The sequence below is a fragment of the Lampris incognitus genome, chromosome 2 (assembly GCF_029633865.1).
Source record: "Lampris incognitus isolate fLamInc1 chromosome 2, fLamInc1.hap2, whole genome shotgun sequence".
NCBI classification, from domain to species: Eukaryota; Metazoa; Chordata; class Actinopteri; order Lampriformes; family Lampridae; genus Lampris; species Lampris incognitus.
In genome coordinates, this window is record NC_079212.1 from 11471813 (window position 1) to 11493685 (window position 21873).

A 21873-nucleotide genomic window follows, 5' to 3' on the forward strand; every position below is an offset into this window, starting at 1 on the left:
TAAAGAAATCCTGCAGTATCGAGGTCACCACCTCACTGCGACGTTAAGTACTCACTACGCTGAATACCAGTAACACACAACATTCCCATCGTCTCAAACAGCTGTCCAGCGCTGACCCGGGGCCTTGACGTGGTTGCAGCAGTCCTTCTAAACTAGTGGGTGTTGATCAAGGCCGCTGGGAAGACACGCATTCGCCATAAGCCACGGAGCTCGTCTGCAGCAACACAGCGGCCGACGCCACTGCCCCCAGCGCCTAATTTAATACACTGTCGCAATACAAACTACCCAGCCACACCACTGCAAGTTTTACACGTGCAAATTACATCCTTCACTCACCGCATAACTTTGGATGCATAACTAGAGCAAATTATACCCCGTTTGTTCATAAGGGATATTAATGGTCAGATATCGAATCGAGCACCTTAAACCCCCCCCCCCATACACACACACATACACATTTCACAGTGTCTCTCATTAAAGCTCGGCTGTCTCCTCCTTCCCATTAAAACTGTGTTACCCTCCTCCCCATTAGACCAAAGGCACTATATTCTCATTCAGCCCAGCAGTCTAAGTATCTGTCTTTAGTCTCCAGTCTGGCTAACTGGCTGTCTGGTCACAGTGGCTCTAATTGGACTCCCGACAGGTCAGGTGCCGTCCACACTGCTGATGAGCCACTGCAGCGCTGGCCTTTCTCCTCCCCTTTGCTGCTGACTGTGCGCGCATGTGTGTTAGCACGTGTCAAGCCTGTATCACGCCTCTTAACCACACAGTTAGACACTTATTGACTCCGGGCTACATCTTCATCTACAGCCCGCGTAATTATGCTGTCAAAGGTTCGAATCATATCTGCCGGGCACATACATGAACAGTCAGTCGCCGAGTGCAAATACTCACAGACACTGTACACACATACAATGTTGAGTCAAAACATGATGACCACCTGCCTAATATGCTGTTGGTCCCCTGCGCGCCGCCAAAACAGCACCGACCCGCCGAGGCATGGACTCTACAAGACCGCTACAAGACCCCTGAAGGTGTCCTGCGGTATCGCGCGGTACATCCTTTAAGTCTTGTAAGTTGCGAGGTGGAGCCGCCGTGGATCGGACTTCTCGGTCCAGCACATCTCACAGATGCTCAAATCACATTGAGATGTGGAGAATCTGGAGGCCAGGGCAACACCTTGAACCCTTCGTGTTCCTCAAAAAATTCCCAAACAATTTGTGCAGTGTGGCAGGGCGCATTATCCTGCTGAAAGGCCAATAGAGGAATACCACTGCCATGGAGGGGTGTATCTGGTCTGCAAGGAGGTTTAGGTAGGTGGTACGTGTCACACTGATGTCCACACGGATGGCCGGACTTGGGGCTTCCGAGCAGAACATTGCCCGGAGCACCACACTCCCTCCACTGGCTTGTCATCTTCCCACAGTGCATCCTGGTGCCATCACTTCCCCAGGTAAACGGCGCATAAGTACACAGCTGACCATGTGGTCTAAAAGAAAATGGGACTCTGGGGACCAGGCGACATTCTTCCACAGCTCCAATGTCCAGATCCAATGCTCGTGTGCCCATTGTAGGTGCTTTCAATGGTGGACAGAGGTCCTCATGGCCACTCTTACTGGTCTGTGGCTATGCAGCCCCCATACGCAGCAGGGTGTGATGCATTGTGTACCGTGACACATTCCTCCTGTGACCATCATTAAAATGTTCTGTGACTTGTGCCACAGTAGACCTTATTTTGGTTCGGACCAGACAGGATAGTTTTCGTTGCCCTCGCGAATAGATGAGCCTTGGGCGCCCAACACCCTGTCGCCGGTTTGTCTCTCCTCAGACTACTGTTGGTAGGTACTCGCCACTGCTGACGGGGAGCACCCCAGAAGCCTTTCATGCACACATTCACACACAGGGGCAATTTAGTATCTGAGTCACCTGACTTACAGGTCTTTGGAATATGGGAGGAAACCGGAGCTCCCGGTGGACACCCACGCAGACACGGAGAGAACATGCAAACTCGGCACAGAAAGGACTGGGAATTGAACCCAGGACCTTCTTGCTGTGAGGTGACAGCACTAATCCCCGCGCCACCATGCTGCCCATGGAGATGATCACAGCATTTGGTTCACCCATGAGTGATCGTGTTTTGGCGTATCAGTGTATACACACTATACCCCCTGGGGTATCCTGAGATCAGGCGAGTGTAGAATTAGCATGGTAGTGCATGGACCTCTTCCACTGAGGAAACAGGAACCGCAGGAGCAGCCAAGTGAAAGCTTTTAAAGCGGTTATAAGGTTTCACCCCCTTCATCTTCACAGAATTTCTATTTCTATACATCTAATGTGACCATATCAGATAGTCAACTCAATTCCTTTTGATGTGCCCTCTTTCTTCTCCATTTTGTACATTTGACTCCATCACTTCATCTTGCCTGCACTTCCTGGCTCTCTCCTGTCTCTCTCTTTTGCTCACTCCCTCTCTCTCGCACTAGCTGAAATCAGTAGCTCTTACTCCTTTCTCTGACAGGGTAATACTCTGCCTGCAATTTAGCGTCTCTCTTACATCCACAATAGCCGCAGAAAATGATGCTTAATGTGTTCTCAGGTGTGGGCTGCAGCAGAGTTTTATGCACGGCTCCTAGCTAGATGGCAATATCGCAGCAGTCATTAAGCTAACAAAAAAAGGAGAGAATAAAAAAACACAGAATTGATGTTTCTTGCTGTGATTTTTTTTTTTTGGTCTTCCATTATTCATTTGGATGGGGAGGAGGGATATGAGAGTGCAGGGGGAGGTATGGCAGAAGAGGGTGGGTGGGCAGGTGGGTCGCTGTTGCCATGGTTTCGCGGGGCCGCGAGACAGCTATTCTCTACGTGTAGTTAGAAGCTGACCCCTGGTCTCTCTCATTAGCTGGAGTGCATGCTACAGAGTGTTGACTAGCATCCTGCCTCCCCAATTACCTGCCTCCAACACCCCCCCCCCACACACACACACACACACCACCGCCGCCACCTTTGCTTGGGGCTGTCACTCAGCTTCCCCTCTGTCGACACTTTTGTGTTCCATCACTCACATTCTTGAGGGGGGGTCCTCACACCGTGGAATGCACAGAGGTGTCAGGGGAAGGGGGACGCCATCATAAATGCCTGCTGGGAGTGCACACGTTCGATTTTCTCTTCCCTTCCACAAAAACAGACACGGCAGGATATAATCACATGTTAAAACAAAGCGACGGCTACATCCGCATGGGCATGCACACACAACACGCACACACACACACACACAGCTAAACACAGCCAGATAACACAAGCACACAAAGCCCTTCCTCCCAACCGTCTGTGACGTGTCCATTGAATTTCTGCCTGCAGCAGCGGACTTCAAGACACTGGAGGCAACGAGTGGCTGGCTGCCCGGGCGCTGTCCGTGGTGCTGAAGCGCCGGATGTACCGTTGCTACAATAACCTGCCATGTGAAAGCCACACTGATGAGGTATCGAGCTTAACGATGCCGCGACACTGTCCCAACAGACTCTTGGTGAGTGAGTGAGGGGGAGAAAATATTTAAAAAAAACAAGAAAAATGAATAAAAACAAAAACGAAATCATCGTGATATTATTTTTCATTCATCATCGGCCGCTTCTCCGGGGTCGGGTCGAGGTGGCAGCAAGCTAAGTAGGCCACTCCAGATGTTCCTCTCCCCAGCAACGCCCTCCAGCTCCTCCTGGGGGATCCCAAGGCGTTCCCAGGCCAGTTGGACATGTAGTCCCTCCAGCGAGTTCTGGGTCTAACCCGGAGTCTCCTCCCAGTTGGCCGTGCCCGGTAAACCTCCAAAGGAAGGCGCCCAGGGGGGCCTCCTAATCAGATGCCCGAACCACCTTAAGTGGCTCCTGTCGATGTGAAGGAGCAGCGGCTCTACTCCGAGCTCCCTCTGGATGTTCGAGCTCCTCACCCTACCTCTAAGGCTGAGCCCAGACACCCTACGGAGGAAACTCATTTCAGCCGCTTGTATCCGCGATCTCACCCTTTCGGTCACTACCCAAAGCTCATGACCACAGGTGAGGGTTGGAACGAAGATTGACTGGTAAATTGAGAGCTTCGCCTTCCAGCTCAGCTCCCTCTTCACCACGACGGTCCGGTACAACGTCCGCATTACTGCCGATGCTGCACCATATTATTGTTCTCTTTTTCAAATTTGTGTGGGCTGAGGCGATATCGCCTCAGTGATACTACAGGCAGAAAGGAGGCTTTGACACAGTATATAAGATATATAATGTCATATATCTATCATGCATGGCGCGGCAGTAGCTTTGTGTATTATTTGAGGGGGTGGGAGGTGAAGGTAGTAGTAGACTAACCTCAGGGTCCTTTTGTACTACTGCCTTCATATTAGTCCCCTGCACTCGACAGGCAATTACACTGTTGTATGGGGTGCCATTCAGGAAAAAAAAGGTCATTTGAATTGTGAGAATATACATTGATTTGATGTTAAACTACATGGTCATCTGGTGTGTGTGTGTGTGTCACACACACACACACATATACATACACATATATACACACATGTATGTATATATATATATAGACTGTCCTATGTATCAGTTTGCTGGCTTAAACATTGGTTTGCTGGCTTTTATATTGGTCCTTTAACTTTAACATTGATTTTCTGGCACTTAAACCAGTTTGTCGAACAGTTGTCCTGGGGTGCGTAGCTACCTAGACACGTAAAAGAGTGTACACTGGGGTCCGCGGTGGCGTAGCGGTCTAAGCATCGGCTTGGTGTCGATGCAGTTGCCCACTGGGGACTGGGGTTCGCGCCCCGGTCTCGTCAGATCCGACTATGGCCGGACTCGATGAAGCAGCATTCATTGGCAACGCTGTCTTCGGGAGGGGGGCGGAGTCGGCTTGTGTTCGTCATGTGAATGCGTCTCTGTGTGTGTCGGAAAAACAGTGGTTCGGCTTGGATTCGCCTTGTCACGAAAGTGGGGAGGCGCTTTCCTTCGAGACTGCCGGCCGGAGAGATGCAGTTGGCGAACGCATGCAATACAAGGGTGGGTGTTTGAATTAAAATAGGGATCAATTGGCCACTAAATTCGGAGAAAAAAGGGAAAAATCAGAAATAAATTTATTAAAAAAAAAAAAAGAGTGTACACTGATACTCTGTCGACCTCCTGGCCCTTACTCACTATTTCTTGAAGAATTTGGAGAATTTGCCTCGGGTCTTGTTACTCATTCTGATGAGATTCTAATTCTTGGTGATTTCCATACTCATCTGAATAAGGCTGCTGATCCTCTCAGGGGTGGGCAATCTTATCCGGGAAGGGCCGGTATGGGTGAAGGTTTTTGTTCCAACCAAGCAGTTACACACCTGTGTCTCCTAATCAAGTTCCTCAGCAAAGTCTCTACTGGTTGATTAGTAGGATCAGGTTTGTAACTGCTCGGTTGGAACAAAACCTTCACCCACACTGGCCCTTCCTGGATAAGACTGCCCACCCCAGCAAGTAAAGCCTTTTTGGTGCTTGTTGATACTCTTGGGTTTGCTCATTTTGTTCAAGAGTCGACTCATTGCAGCAGTAACACCCTTGACTTGGTTTTATCGAATGGGATAGCTGTTTCGGATCTGAATGTCTTGCCAACCACATCTACTGTATCAAATCATTTTCTCATTAAATCTGAAGCATTATTGGCCTGTCCTGTTAATGTTGGCACAGATGTAATTGCCTCTTGCCACACTGGTCCCTCCGCTGTAGCTGCATTTGGCCAGCACCTGCCTGGAGTCTTGGCTTCTTTCACTGTGGTAACCGACTCTGTTGAAAATTTCACTAGTGACTTAAATGTGGCCCTCTCTAGTCTCCTCGATTCAGTTGCACCTCTCACTACCAGAGCAAGGCGACTAAAGAGGCCTACACCCTGGTTTAACGACGAGACACATGCTCTTAAGCGGCCCTGCAGGAGACTGAAATGTAAATGGCGAAAATCCAAATTGGAAGTCTTTCACCTAGCTCAGCATGAGTGTTTATTAAAATACAAGCATGCTTGAGCTGCACAGAAAGCAGCATATCTCTCTTGTTTAATCAATATTAATAAACACAATCCCAGATTTCTCTTTGACACTGTATCTAAACTTACTAAAAAAGCAGTTGTCTATTAGCTGCTCACTATTCAAATTAAACAATGACGTTGTTAATTTATCATTTACTACCGGACCTGTTCCCAGCACTTTTAAGACAGCCGTGGTCAAACCTCTACTTAAAACCGCATCTCGATCCAGGGTTGGGTCTCTAATCTTCCTAAAGTACTAGAGAGAGTTGTGTATCAACAACTTTCGACCCACATAGAAGAAAACCATCAATATGAACCTTTTCAATCGACTTTCAGGGCCTGTCACTCCACTGAAACTGCTCTGACCAGAGTGGTGAACGATCTAATAGCTATGGACTCTGATTCTACCTCAGTGCTTCTACTACTGGACCTCAGTGCAGCCTTTGACACCATAGATCACTGTATACTATTAGACAGATTAAATTTTAATTTTGGTGTCTCTGGCTTAGCTCTCTCTTGGCTTAAGTCCTACTTATCTGGAAGAACACACTGTGTCTGCTATAATAATATTACGTCGAAATTCTCTGACGTTAAATATGTTGTTTTTTTTATTGGACATGTAGTCCCTCCTGCGAGTTCAGGGTCTACCCCAGAGTCTCCTCCCAGTTGGCCGTGCCATGTCCAATCTGGACTGGGAACGCCTTGAGATCCCCTAGGAGGAGCTGGAGGGCATTGCTGGGGAGAGGGATGTCTGGAGTGCCCTACTTAGCTTGCTGCCACCGCGACCCTACCCTGGAGAAGCGGCTGAAGATGAATGAATGAATGCATATGGTATACCTCAGGGCTCGGTTCTTGGGCCTCTACTTTTTTCTCTTTATATTTCACCTCTTGGCCAAATTATACGCAGTTATGGAATACATTTCCATTGCTATGCTGATGATACTCAGCTGTATGCACCTATAAGGGAAGACGATCAAACTCAATTACAAATTTAGAGGCCTGCTTGGCTGCTGTGAAAAACTGGACGTCACTAAATTTTCTGCTTTTAAGTTCAGATAAAACCGAGATGCTGGTCGTTGGCCCTGCTAGACACAGACACCAATTTGTTCAAGTAACAATAACAATCGACAACTCTTTGATTTCACAAAGTGTGGCAGCCAAAAATCTTGGTGTTATGTTTGATCCCAGCCTTTTCTTTGATAAACACATTAATCACCAAGACTGCCTTTTTTCACTTACATAACAGCTAAAATGAGGTATTTCCTGTCTATGGCTGATGCAGAGACTCTAATACATGCATTTGTTTCATCCAGACTTGATTGCTGTAATGTTCTGTTTTCAGGTCTGCCACATTCTAGTACTAAAAGTCTTCAGATGGTTCAGAATGCTGCAGCTAGAATCCTAACTAAATCTAGGAAATTTGACCATATTACACCAATTCTTGCCTCCCTCCGTTGGCTTCCTGTGTTAGATCAGACTTCAAGGTGCTTCTGGTTACTTATAAAATCCTAAATGGGCTTTTGGCTTTCCCCATCTTACCTGTCTGATCTCCTTAAACCTTACATTCCACCTCGAGCTCTTCACTCTCAAAATACAGGGCTCCTGTGTGTACCCAAAGTTAAAAAGAAGTCAGCTGGTGGCAGGGCCTTTTCCGATCAGGCCCCGTTCTTGTGGAATAACCTGCCTGCTGCCATCAGACCATCAGAGTCTGTTGAGTCCTTTAAATCCAAACTTAAAACTCATCTTTTTGCCTTAACCTACAATTTAGTTGCCTTTACATGTAGTACTTAACAATCTGTACTGCATGCGGGTCAGTTTCTGTCTCAATGAATTTACCAAGCATTGTTCTGCCGATGAGATTATAGAGTATATTCACTATGCAAACTCTTCTCTTCTCTCACATGTCTTTTCTCTCTCTCTCTGAATGATGTCTTCTCCTTCCTCTTCTTCTGTGTATGTGAGTGGTGTGATGCGAGTCTCCCCTGTGTGCACGTGCAGTCTGTCCTTCTGTCAGGTCTACATGGTGATGGTGGTCGTGTGGCTCAGGTCCTGGGCTGTTCCGTTGGCATCCTCCTCATCGTGTTCTTTACACAGCTTATAATTCTGTTATCCTCTTTCAATGTTGTATTCTGTAAATAGTGTAAACACAACATCCATTGCACTTCGGTCTGTCTTGGGGGAGTGATCCCTCCTCTGATGTTCTTCCTGAGGTTTCTTGCTATTTTTTCTCCCTGTTAAATGATTCTTTAGGTAGTTATTGCTTTTCTGATGCGAGGGTCTAAGGACAGGATGTTGTGTTGCTGTAAAGCCCACTGAGGCAAATTTGTAATTTGTGATGTTGAGCTATACAAATAAAACTGACTACACAAATACATGCACACACACTGCAACCTTGACAGAAGAGCAGATGAGGCAGGCGAGCGGGGAAGAGTTCCATTCCTTTCTCCCTTTAACTCGCTCTATCCCCCCCCCCTCCTTTATCCCGTCTATAGGGACCTCAGTGGAGGTGTGAAGCGGGGCCGTCTGATTGCAACCCCAGCTGTGAGCATCACGTTTAAAATCAGGAGGAGAGAACAGATGGGGTGGGGGGGGCATCTTAAAGTCACCTTCCTCCCCTCACTAGAACCAGAGTGTAAGATGCTGCACAGAACTGGAAGGAAACGGGCGGAGGAAATGCGGCACGGCTCGAAGCTGGGGACAGGTAGACGAGAGAGAGGAGGAGCGAGATAGATGCGTTGAATATTTTATGTTGCCTAACAAAGCTTTGCGTGTCACGAGCGGTCACCCATAATGTTGCCGGAAGTCCTAAGTGCTGTCACGACGTATCCACGGCTGAACGCCACCCTGTTCTGTGCCGCTGCGCTGCTGAAGAAACACGTGTTAATGTAAACATGCATGGAGGAGGACTGTGCTGGGACTTGGCTACGCCAGCATCAAAGAAGAGTGATTACTGGATGTGCAGTGTGTGGCGCTGCTCACACACACACACACACACATACACACTCCCTTATGTGCGCACACTCAGGGCCTTTGTTGCATGCTGCTGGATCCCTGAAGTGGGGGAATATCCATTTAAATTGGGACGGCAGGGGGCTGGAGGGAAGTGGAGAAGAATTTTTTTGGGGGGGGGGGTGAAAAATTGACAGAAAAAAACCCCCACAGGTTTTTCAGTTTCAACACGCTACAGAGATGTTAAGTTCCTCAGGCTCAAGTTGCTATGTGGTGTTTTTTGGCTGAAGTGTGAGGGAGTGACCAACACGTGAGTTTGAAACTGACAATTAACGCGGCTTTGAACCGACCACAACGACTTATGGGGAGCCTCCTGGGGAAAAGGACATCGTTCCCCACACGACACAGAGCAGAAAGTGGCAACTCCAGGGCACATCATCATGTAGCAGGGGGCAACTGTACTATAAACTGAGTATCCCCACACACGTGCACACGCTAACACACACACACACACACACACACACACGTCACAGACTAGCCTACAAATGTGCAAATATAAGGTTTTTGGGCGCTCTTTTTAGTTTGGGCAAATGTGAGAGAGAGGAGAAAGAGAAAAAAGAGCAAGAGACAGGAAGGTTCAAAATTGATGAGGGGTGTCCGGGTGGCATAGCGGTCTATTCCGTTGTCTACCAACATGGGAATTGCCGGTTCGAATCCCCGTGTTGCATCCGGCTTGGTCAGGTGTCCCTACAGACACAACTGGCTGTGTCTGCAGGTGGGAAGCCGGATGTGGGTATGTGTCCTGGTCGCTGCACTAGCGCCTCCTCTGGTCGGTTGGGGCGCCTGTTAGGGGGGGGGGGGTAGCGTGATCCTCCCACGCGCTACGTCCCCCTGGCGAAACTCCTCACTGTCAGGTGAAAAGAAGCGGCTGGTGACTCCACATGTATCGGAGGAGGCATGTGGTAGTCTGTAGCCCTCCCCGGATCGGCAGAGGGGGTGGAGCAGCGACAGGGACGGCTCGGAACAGTGGGGTGATTGGCCAGATACAACTGGGGAGAAAAAGGGGGAGGAAAATAAAAAAAAAAAATCAAAATTGATCCTGGCGGCCTGTCCAGGGTGTCCGCCCGCCTGCCGCCCAACGACTGCTGGGATAGGCTCCAGCATCCCCGCGACCCTGATAGCAGGATAAGCGGTTCGGATAATGGGTGGATGGATGATCAGTTGCTTCATGAGTTCTCTGACTCGAGCTAGCTAACTAGCTAGGCTTCACGTCTGGGCTGAGCATGAGTGACATGGAGGAATAAGGAGCAAACAGAGCAGCAATGGTAGAAATGCAAGAACCGTGGAATGTGGGATGGATGGATGGAGAGAGAGAGAGAGAGAGAGAGAGAGAGAGAGAGAGAGAGAGAGAGAGAGAGAGAGAGAGAGAGAGAGAGAGAGAGATGGCCACTAACTGAAATTACTGGTCTGGATGCAAACAGATTTATTAATAATTGGCTTATGAGTAATTCAACTACTGCATCCACATCATACATTCACTCTTCTCCCGTGTATATATATATATATATATATATATATGTGTGTCTGAAGCTATAAATCAAAAGCTCCTGCCAAGCCCAGTTACATATCTAGTGCATCTAGCCCCTCCACTCCCCGTGCCGGAGCGGTACTTCGGGCATCATTAATAACCTGTAGCGGCTCTATGGGCGAGGAGTCCGCGGACGTATTGATACACGCTCGCGCTCCTGATCGATATCTCATTAGGCAGTGATTGGAGAGATGGATGCAGCTTCCCCCCGGTTTGTGCAGAATGGTGCTGCAGCTGACACGCGGGCTCTCAGACACACGGTCCGAAGCCCACAGTGGGCTACAGCCACCATTACCACGGCAGGACTAACTGCTGTTGCCACAGGTAAACTCAAGGGGATCCCTGTGAGTTGTGGTACCGTGCCGAACCTGCTCGATGGGCGGTAGATCTCAAGCGAGGGGTCCAGATTATATCGACCGAGATGGCGGTAAAAGCTTTCTCGTCGATACGCTGGCACAAACGCGCGTGAATGATGGGCAACGTAACGTCGGTACAAATTAGCATTAGCAAATTAGCATCAGCGTTCGTCGTGTTGGCTAAATCCCGAGTGGGTGTCCAAAGATTTGTGGAAGCTGCTTTTTTTTTTGGTTTTCTTTTCTTTATTTTTTTTTTTTTGGGTTTTTTGCGCTGGCTGCCAAAGCGACAGAGCAGGGCGAGCGAGGAACAGCGAGTTAAAGAAGGAAGAAACACAAGAAGGGAGAACAAGGGGGCATAAGAGGAAAAGATGAGGGACGGATGAGAGGATAAACAGCAAGGAAGGTGAATAGCGCAGAGAACCACAGAGGCGTGGTGGGGGGCAGAGTCCTCGCCGGCCCTGCTGGAGCTGTTGCATTGTGGGTCGCCAGCGGGCCGCTGAAACAGATCTCAGCAGTGCAGCCACACGTGGACTGGCAACACAACACAACACAACAGAACACAATAGAAAAGGTTACTTTGGTGTTATTTCACCCAGAGTGGCAAACAAATGCTGACTCACGCTCACGCTGACTCCCATGTGACGCGCTGCTTAACCGGGCAAGCTAGTGCCCATTCTCCACGTTTAGCGTTGTTCTAAGTCTTCTAATAGCATCACTGGGGGTGTTCACGATACCAGTTGAATGCTGAGCCCCCCCCCCCCGAACACACACACACACACCTGAAGTATTTGCCCAAGTTAAACCATTTGGATGGGACTCCAAAGTTGATCAGTCCAGACAGATGTGAACATGATCTCTCCACGTCTCCTGCAGAACAGGAAATAGCCGTGGGGGCGGGGTGGTGGGTGGGGGGGGGGGCATCTCAGGACATTTTCAGATTTGGCAATCTTCAGACAAAGTGAAACAGAGGGTGCGAGAGACAGACAGACAAGACGAAGAAAGAGAATAGTGTGGTGCTTTTGGCTCCGGTTCTGGATCGTGGTCAGATGACGGTCTGGATCCAAGGCCCATTCACGGAGCCGTAACTGAAGAGCGCTCGAGACGATGGGCTCCCTTCTGAGCTCCAATCAAAACGCTGCTCGGTTTTGTGGGCTGATTAGCGCGCGGCATCAAACACTCGCTCCCCTCTCTCGTCCGCTTCCTCTCATTCTCGCCCGCTCTCCCTTTTCCCCCCCTCTCGTCCTCCTTCTTGATGCTTCCAGCGGGCGCCTCGCAGCTGCTGGTAATTAAAGGACTTTAGAGGCTCTCGTACCACACCACAGAGAAGAAAGCAAGAAGAAATGGAGGGAAGACGAGAAGCCACTACTGGCCGGCCCACCGTTTCTCTCCCTTTTGGTCCCCTTCTTTCCCTCATCACTGCGAACCAAGCTAATGTCCTTCCATGTAGCTAATTAGCCACCTTAACATGGAGCACTTCAATCAGCCCGCCGTACAGACGTGGAGACGGAGGAGAGCGGGGATGGAGGGATGGCGGGGAGAAAAGAGGACACATATTGTAGTTGGCAGCTGTGGCGGGGAGGGAGGGGATGATCAAAGCGCGGGGTGTTTATGTGTGGCTCGGCAACCGTCTCTGGAGTGTGGGAGAAGTGATTCGAGGGGGGGGGGGGGGCGTCTAAATAGGAGAGAGCTGAGCTGAGAGCTGAGAGGAGACAGGATGAGCGGCGACGCTGAGACGCTAGCATTGACACGGGGTGGGGGCGGGGCTGCGCCCTCAAAACACCGAGAAGAGAAAAACGGAGAAGGCGATTCTATAAAAATCAACACTGATTACGGATGCGAGATGATGGCGAACCGGGGAGGTGGAGGTGTAACCGCACCTGGCGGCGCTTTTAACTTCCGAGGGCGGCGGCGAGCCACGCGGCTCCGTCGGCACGCTTTCATAAAGTCCATCCGCGACTCCTCAAATATTCCTGTCTAAAGGAGCAAGGAGGAGAGGCGGGACACATTGGAAGCAGAGGAGCGGCGTTCTCGGCGACTTACAAAGAGAGAGAGAGCCGCATCAAAACGCGCGATTGGCTGCCGCCAAGAACAAACTGCCCCCCCCCCCCCGTTGGCACCTTCTCACCCGTTTGCCCCCTCTGCATCAGCTCAGCCACAGCTGACAGGGGTACTGCCACCCTCACTGTAGAGCCAGAGGGAGAAATGGGGGTGGGTGGATGGGGGGGGGGGTATTAAGAGCATAGACAGGTGGCACAAGGATCCGTGGCGTTGGGACAACAGATGGCCTGATCTGGTGTGGTACAGGCGCCGACCTTTGACCCCCTCGGTCCTCGGCACAGCGCGGCAGTCATCGCAGTGTTTATGCATGTGCATGGAAAATGCTCTTACTTGCATCTGCACTATAGAAGTGTGAGGGCACACACACACACGTGGACAGAAGTGTGTGAACACACTCTTCACACACATGCAAACACACATGCACACTGTGCCAAAGAAAAGTTCACACAACGAACAGCTGCTCCTCCCGACCAGCTGCCTTCAAGACAACAGCTGTAAAACCCATTAACCTTAAATCATTCTCTGCCAAAGCAACAACGCACATATTGTGGTACATTTGCATTAACACAAGGCTGGGTTATTTTATTTGCTAGGGGGAAAAAGGGGGTGTGATCAACAGTATAGCATCCAGGCTAATGTTGTGGTAAACGATCCCTGTGTGAAGGCACGCAGACCGCGGGGAACACGGGGCCGCAGCCTGTCCCCTCTTCCTACTTTCGCAGGAAAACACGCCGAATTACCTTGTCGCCAGGCAATTATTTGTCCTGTCCCGGCTTCGGAGTGATGTAAATTACTTTAAGTGCACTTTGCAGGGGCCGCAATCACGATAATGATGATTGCGGCGGTGCTCCGACACACACACACACACACACACACACACACACACACACACACACACACACACACACACACAAGGATTCTGCTATACCTTTAGAGAGGGGGCCCGGTTTTAGGAGGGTCTGTAAAGCAGGGACACAGCTCTGATAGAAAATTGTGTGTGGTTGGAGAGAGAGAGAGAGAGAGAGAGAGAGAGAGAGAGAGAGAGAGAGAGAGAGAGAGAGAGAGAGAGAGACAGAGAGACAGAGTGAGAGAGAGAAGGAGAGAGTGAGAGAGAGAGAGTGAGAGAGAGAGAGTGAGAGAGAGAGAGAGAGAGAGAGAGAGAGAGAGAGAGAGAGAGAGAGAGACAGAGTGAGAGAGAGAGAGAGAGAGAGAGAGAGAGAGAGAGAGAGAGACAGAGTGAGAGAGAGAGAGGGGGGGGCAGACTCTTTCTTTAAGCAGCTCGTTCTATTTATCTTCTGTCTCTTGCAAACAGTTTTCATCATTTCATCTCACCACTGTTATTTCAGTCCAATTTACAGATGTCTTCCTCTACAAGTGGCTCGTACCCAAAATATGATAAATATGCATACTTTTCCCCCATCTTTATTTCTGTCACTTGTCGCCTCTGCTGCAGTGGCAGATATTTTCCAGCAGGTGTCACTCAAGGCTTCCACGGCGGACGTGTCATCGTGAGTGCTGCTGTAGTTCAGTAGATGAAGGTCTAAGTCTCTAAAAAGACTCGCAGTGAAGCTGTTTCAGCTCTGTGAGCACAGCAACCCGCTATCCTCACATGTTTGATAAGGGCACGAGGCCCGTCTTGGGGTCAAACCCAGCACGAGCGGCACACCGTCTTTGGTCTTTCCTGCTCCGTTTCAGCCTGGCTTCAGATCCACATTCTGGTGTGTTTCTCACATCCCACTCGTGTCAGCTCGCATCCTCACGCCTGCACTACGGCACTCCTCTGACAGCAACAGGTAGCGCGAAACCAGTCCTGCAGCTTTAACACACTGCCGCTCATGTCCACTAATATCTCCAGGATCTGTGTTTAGTCTGGGTTAAAGACCGCAAAGGTCAAAACCTTCCTGTTTACTCAGACTTTGCAAGGAACCGGATCAGCTTTTTAATTGAGAGAATTTCTTATTTTGTCTGTCTGTGAGCACAGGTCAGTTTTTCCTGTCTGTCTGTGAGCACAGGTCAGTTTTTTGTCTGTCTGTGTGCACAAGTCAGTTTTTCCTGTCTGTCTGTGAGCACAGGTCAGTTTTTCCTGTCTGTCTGTGAGCACAGGTCAGTTTTTCCTGTCTGTCTGTGAGCACAGGTCAGTTTTTTGTCTGTCTGTGTGCACAGGTCAGTTTTTTGTCTGTCTGTGAGCACAGGTCAGTTTTTTGTCTGTCTGTGTGCACAGGTCAGTTTTTCCTGTCTGTCTGTGAGCACAGGTCAGTTTTTCCTGTCTGTCTGTGAGCACAGGTCAGTTTTTTGTCTGTCTGTGAGCACAGGTCAGTTTTTCCTGTCTGTCTGTGAGCACAGGTCAGTTTTTCCTGTCTGTCTGTGTGCACAGGTCAGTTTTTCCTGTCTGTCTGTGAGCACAGGTCAGTTTTTTGTCTGTCTGTGAGCACAGGTCAGTTTTTTGTCTGTCTGTGAGCACAGGTCAGTTTTTCCTGTCTGTCTGTGAGCACAGGTCAGTTTTTCCTGTCTGTCTGTGAGCACAGGTCAGTTTTTTGTCTGTCTGTGTGCACAGGTCAGTTTTTTGTCTGTCTGTGAGCACAGGTCAGTTTTTTGTCTGTCTGTGAGCACGGGTCAGTTTTTTGTCTGTCTGTGAGCACAGGTCAGTTTTTTGTCTGTCTGTGAGCACAGGTCAGTTTTTCCTGTCTGTCTGTGAGCACAGGTCAGTTTTTTGTCTGTCTGTGTGCACAAGTCAGTTTTTCCTGTCTGTCTGTGAGCACAGGTCAGTTTTTCCTGTCTGTCTGTGAGCACAGGTCAGTTTTTCCTGTCTGTCTGTGAGCACAGGTCAGTTTTTTGTCTGTCTGTGAGCACAGGTCAGTTTTTTGTCTGTCTGTGTGCACAGGTCAGTTTTTTGTCTGTCTGTGAGCACAGGTCAGTTTTTTGTCTGTCTGTGAGCACAGGTCAGTTTTTCCTGTCTGTCTGTGAGCACAGGTCAGTTTTTTGTCTGTCTGTGTGCACAAGTCAGTTTTTCCTGTCTGTCTGTGAGCACAGGTCAGTTTTTCCTGTCTGTCTGTGAGCACAGGTCAGTTTTTCCTGTCTGTCTGTGAGCACAGGTCAGTTTTTTGTCTGTCTGTGAGCACAGGTCAGTTTTTTGTCTGTCTGTGTGCACAGGTCAGTTTTTTGTCTGTCTGTGAGCACAGGTCAGTTTTTTGTCTGTCTGTGTGCACAGGTCAGTTTTTCCTGTCTGTCTGTGAGCACAGGTCAGTTTTTTGTCTGTCTGTGTGCACAGGTCAGTTTTTCCTGTCTGTCTGTGAGCACAGGTCAGTTTTTCCTGTCTGTCTGTGAGCACAGGTCAGTTTTTTGTCTGTCTGTGAGCACAGGTCAGTTTTCCTGTCTGTCTGTGAGCACAGGTCAGTTTTTCCTGTCTGTCTGTGAGCACAGGTCAGTTTTTCCTGTCTGTCTGTGTGCACAGGTCAGTTTTTCCTGTCTGTCTGTGAGCACAGGTCAGTTTTTCCTGTCTGTCTGTGAGCACAGGTCAGTTTTTTGTCTGTCTGTGAGCACAGGTCAGTTTTTCCTGTCTGTCTGTGAGCACAGGTCAGTTTTTCCTGTCTGTCTGTGTGCACAGGTCAGTTTTTCCTGTCTGTCTGTGAGCACAGGTCAGTTTTTTTGTCTGTCTGTGAGCACAGGTCAGTTTTTTGTCTGTCTGTGAGCACAGGTCAGTTTTTCCTGTCTGTCTGTGAGCACAGGTCAGTTTTTCCTGTCTGTCTGTGAGCACAGGTCAGTTTTTTGTCTGTCTGTGTGCACAGGTCAGTTTTTTGTCTGTCTGTGAGCACAGGTCAGTTTTTTGTCTGTCTGTGAGCACGGGTCAGTTTTTTGTCTGTCTGTGAGCACAGGTCAGTTTTTTGTCTGTCTGTGAGCACAGGTCAGTTTTTCCTGTCTGTCTGTGAGCACAGGTCAGTTTTTTGTCTGTCTGTGTGCACAAGTCAGTTTTTCCTGTCTGTCTGTGAGCACAGGTCAGTTTTTCCTGTCTGTCTGTGAGTGCAGGTCAGTTTTTCCTGTCTGTCTGTGAGCACAGGTCAGTTTTTTGTCTGTCTGTGAGCACAGGTCAGTTTTTTGTCTGTCTGTGTGCACAGGTCAGTTTTTTGTCTGTCTGTGAGCACAGGTCAGTTTTTTGTCTGTCTGTGAGCACAGGTCAGTTTTTCCTGTCTGTCTGTGAGCACAGGTCAGTTTTTTGTCTGTCTGTGTGCACAAGTCAGTTTTTCCTGTCTGTCTGTGAGCACAGGTCAGTTTTTCCTGTCTGTCTGTGAGCACAGGTCAGTTTTTCCTGTCTGTCTGTGAGCACAGGTCAGTTTTTTGTCTGTCTGTGAGCACAGGTCAGTTTTTTGTCTGTCTGTGTGCACAGGTCAGTTTTTTGTCTGTCTGTGAGCACAGGTCAGTTTTTTGTCTGTCTGTGTGCACAGGTCAGTTTTTCCTGTCTGTCTGTGAGCACAGGTCAGTTTTTTGTCTGTCTGTGTGCACAGGTCAGTTTTTCCTGTCTGTCTGTGAGCACAGGTCAGTTTTTCCTGTCTGTCTGTGAGCACAGGTCAGTTTTTTGTCTGTCTGTGAGCACAGGTCAGTTTTTCCTGTCTGTCTGTGAGCACAGGTCAGTTTTTCCTGTCTGTCTGTGAGCACAGGTCAGTTTTTCCTGTCTGTCTGTGTGCACAGGTCAGTTTTTCCTGTCTGTCTGTGAGCACAGGTCAGTTTTTTGTCTGTCTGTGAGCACAGGTCAGTTTTTCCTGTCTGTCTGTGAGCACAGGTCAGTTTTTTGTCTGTCTGTGAGCACAGGTCAGTTTTTCCTGTCTGTCTGTGAGCACAGGTCAGTTTTTTGTCTGTCTGTGAGCACAGGTCAGTTTTTTGTCTGTCTGTGAGCACAGGTCAGTTTTTCCTGTCTGTGTGCACAGGTCAGTTTTTCCTGTCTGTCTGTGAGCACAGGTCAGTTTTTTGTCTGTCTGTGTGCACGGGTCAGTTTTTTGTCTGTCTGTGAGCACAGGTCAGTTTTTCTGTCTGTCTGTGAGCACAGGTCAGTTTTTTGTCTGTCTGTGAGCACAGGTCAGTTTTTTGTCTGTCTGTGAGCACAGGTCAGTTTTTCCTGTCTGTCTGTGAGCACAGGTCAGTTTTTTGTCTGTCTGTGAGCACGGGTCAGTTTTTCCTGTCTGTCTGTGAGCACAGGTCAGTTTTTTGTCTGTCTGTGAGCACAGGTCAGTTTTTCCTGTCTGTCTGTGAGCACAGGTCAGTTTTTTGTCTGTCTGTGTGCACAGGTCAGTTTTTCCTGTCTGTCTGTGAGCACAGGTCAGTTTTTTGTCTGTCTGTGTGCACAGGTCAGTTTTTCCTGTCTGTCTGTGAGCACAGGTCAGTTTTTCCTGTCTGTCTGTGTGCACAGGTCAGTTTTTCCTGTCTGTCTGTGAGCACAGGTCAGTTTTTTGTCTGTCTGTGAGCACAGGTCAGTTTTTCCTGTCTGTCTGTGAGCACAGGTCAGTTTTTTGTCTGTCTGTGAGCACAGGTCAGTTTTTCCTGTCTGTCTGTGAGCACAGGTCAGTTTTTCCTGTCTGTCTGTGAGCACAGGTCAGTTTTTTGTCTGTCTGTGTGCACGGGTCAGTTTTTTGTCTGTCTGTGAGCACAGGTCAGTTTTTTGTCTGTCTGTGAGCACAGGTCAGTTTTTTGTCTGTCTGTGAGCACAGGTCAGTTTTTCCTGTCTGTGTGCACAGGTCAGTTTTTCCTGTCTGTCTGTGAGCACAGGTCAGTTTTTTGTCTGTCTGTGTGCACGGGTCAGTTTTTTGTCTGTCTGTGAGCACAGGTCAGTTTTTCCTGTCTGTCTGTGAGCACAGGTCAGTTTTTTGTCTGTCTGTGAGCACAGGTCAGTTTTTGTCTGTCTGTGAGCACAGGTCAGTTTTTCCTGTCTGTGTGCACAGGTCAGTTTTTCCTGTCTGTCTGTGAGCACAGGTCAGTTTTTTGTCTGTCTGTGTGCACGGGTCAGTTTTTTGTCTGTCTGTGAGCACAGGTCAGTTTTTCCTGTCTGTCTGTGAGCACAGGTCAGTTTTTTGTCTGTCTGTGAGCACAGGTCAGTTTTTTGTCTGTCTGTGAGCACAGGTCAGTTTTTCCTGTCTGTCTGTGTGCACAGGTCAGTTTTTTGTCTGTCTGTGAGCACAGGTCAGTTTTTCCTGTCTGTCTGTGAGCACAGGTCAGTTTTTCCTGTCTGTCTGTGAGCACAGGTCAGTTTTTTGTCTGTCTGTGAGCACGGGTCAGTTTTTCCTGTCTGTCTGTGAGCACAGGTCAGTTTTTCCTGTCTGTCTGTGAGCACAGGTCAGTTTTTTGTCTGTCTGTGAGCACGGGTCAGTTTTTCCTGTCTGTCTGTGAGCACAGGTCAGTTTTTTGTCTGTCTGTGAGCACAGGTCAGTTTTTCCTGTCTGTCTGTGAGCACAGGTCAGTTTTTTGTCTGTCTGTGTGCACAGGTCAGTTTTTCCTGTCTGTCTGTGAGCACAGGTCAGTTTTTTGTCTGTCTGTGTGCACAGGTCAGTTTTTCCTGTCTGTCTGTGAGCACAGGTCAGTTTTTTGTCTGTCTGTGTGCACGGGTCAGTTTTTTGTCTGTCTGTGTGCACGGGTCAGTTTTTTGTCTGTCTGTGAGCACAGGTCAGTGTTTTGTCTGTCTGTGAGCACAGGTCAGTGTTTTGTCTGTCTGTGAGCACAGGTCAGTGTTTTGTCTGTCTGTGAGCACAGGTCAGTGTTTTGTCTGTCTGTGAGCACAGGTCAGTTTTTTGTCTGTCTGTGTGCACAGGTCAGTTTTTTGTCTGTCTGTGTGCACGGGTCAGTTTTTTGTCTGTCTGTGAGCACAGGTCAGTTTTTCCTGTCTGTCTGTGAGCACAGGTCAGTGTTTTGTCTGTCTGTGTGCACAGGTCAGTTTTTTGTCTGTCTGTGTGCACAGGTCAGTTTTTTGTCTGTCTGTGAGCACAGGTCAGTTTTTGTCTGTCTGTGTGCACGGGTCAGTTTTTTGTCTGTCTGTGTGCACGGGTCAGTTTTTTGTCTGTCTGTGAGCACAGGTCAGTTTTTCCTGTCTGTCTGTGAGCACAGGTCAGTGTTTTGTCTGTCTGTGAGCACAGGTCAGTTTTTTGTCTGTCTGTGTGCACGGGTCAGTTTTTTGTCTGTCTGTGAGCACAGGTCAGTTTTTTGTCTGTCTGTGTGCACAGGTCAGTTTTTCCTGTCTGTGTGCACAGGTCAGTTTTTTGTCTGTCTGTGAGCACAGGTCAGTTTTTCCTGTCTGTCTGTGAGCACAGGTCAGTTTTTCCTGTCTGTCTCTGAGCACAGGTCAGTTTTTCCTGTCTGTCTGTGAGCGCAGGTCAGTTGGTGGTTAATGACTGGCTGGCTGGCTGGCAGATGATGTTTCCATGGGAAGTCATACTCACATGTTGTGAAGGACGCACCAGCCACAGTGGGGATCTCCGGAGCTCAGGCACTCGCCACACGTCCCGTACTGCTCACACGACTCGATGGGAACCTGGGTCACCTGGAAGCACATCAATCTGTCAGCCGTACTGACGACGGACACCCACAAACATCACAAGACACGAACGGAGAAGAGAAGTCGGTGTGTGTGTGTGTTTGTGTGTCCATGTATGTACATGTGTAATCAACCCCCCCTCCCTATTTCTCACACTTTCAACTCCTTCCACAAATGAGCTGACGCCGCCATATTTGTACATGAAAGTGCCACTGGCACCAAAGCAGTAACAACCATTTTCGCTCTGTACTCTTTAAGTTTGTCTGCGGTTCTGATGCTTGTGTGACTTTGCCCTGAAAAAAAAAAAAAGAGGCCCGTGCCCAGACCCGGAGCGCCCCTGAGCACATGCGAGCAAGTTGACTGTTGTTGGAAGCGGTACAGTTAACAGGCGTGTGCACTTGAGAGGGCAACTGTTGCCTTTATCTGCACGCCAAAGAAACGGTGCTGGGCAGCTGGGACCAGCTGGCCCCTGAAAGGCGTCTGTCTCTCTGCCATCCCGGGGCTTTTGACTCCGCCGGTGCAACTACGCATCTAGGTAGAGCCTGTGCAAACACAGCCACGCGGCGGGGGATACGGAGCCGCCATCTTTTTACGAGCATGTGTCGAGCCCTACTTTATTAGAAAATGGCTGCAGTATATTTGTGTAGCTGCAAAGTCATGACAAGTCAAGTCAGTTTTATTTGCGTAGCCCAATATCGCAAATTACAAATTTGCCTCCGGGGGCTTTACTGCAACACAACATCCAAATGGCGGCAGGCCAGATTCCCACAAACCGGTGTGAAGTCCAACTTTATTAGATTACATCTGCAGTATAACGCTATAGCCGAATCATTCTATTTCGTTTGGATTTTTTTTCTCCCCCGTTGTATCCGGCCAATTACCCCCACCCACTCTTCCGAGCCGTCCCGGTCGCTGCTCCACCTCCTCCTGCCGATCCGGGGAGGGCTGCAGACTACCACACGCCTCCTCCGATACATGTGGTGAGGAGTTTCGCCAGGGGGACGCGCCGCACGGGAGGATCATGGTATTCCCTGGTTCCCCTCCTGAACAGGCGCCCCCGACCCACCAGAGGAGGCGCTAGTGCAGCGACCAGGACACATACCCACATCCGGCTTCCCACCCGCGGACACAGCCAATTGTGTCTGGAGGGACGCCCAACCAAGCCGGAGGCGACGCGGGGGATTCGAACCGGCGATCCCCGTGTTGGTAGGCAACGGAATAGGCCGCCACGCCCCCCGGACGCCCTATAGCCAAATCATAAGTGTAACAGGACTTCCTCTCCACAAGCTTGTGCGCAGTCCAACATGGTGTGAAAGTCTGACTGTAGTGCAACCGTGTACCAAAACTGCAAAGTAATCAATAATCAGTAATCGTCAATAATCGTG

At 49.2% G+C, this 21873-nt stretch overlaps 1 protein-coding gene across 1 annotated transcript in view; it reads right to left on the reverse strand.

The window, feature by feature from the left end:
- The window catches only part of LOC130108340 (plexin-A2-like), a 179689-nt gene that overhangs the window by 109546 nt on the left and 48270 nt on the right, over positions 1-21873 (reverse strand). The window contains exon 4 of the mRNA XM_056275245.1: positions 20394-20494. Coding sequence (XP_056131220.1) covers positions 20394-20494 — 101 coding nt within the window. The remainder of the gene's footprint in view (positions 1-20393; positions 20495-21873) is intronic.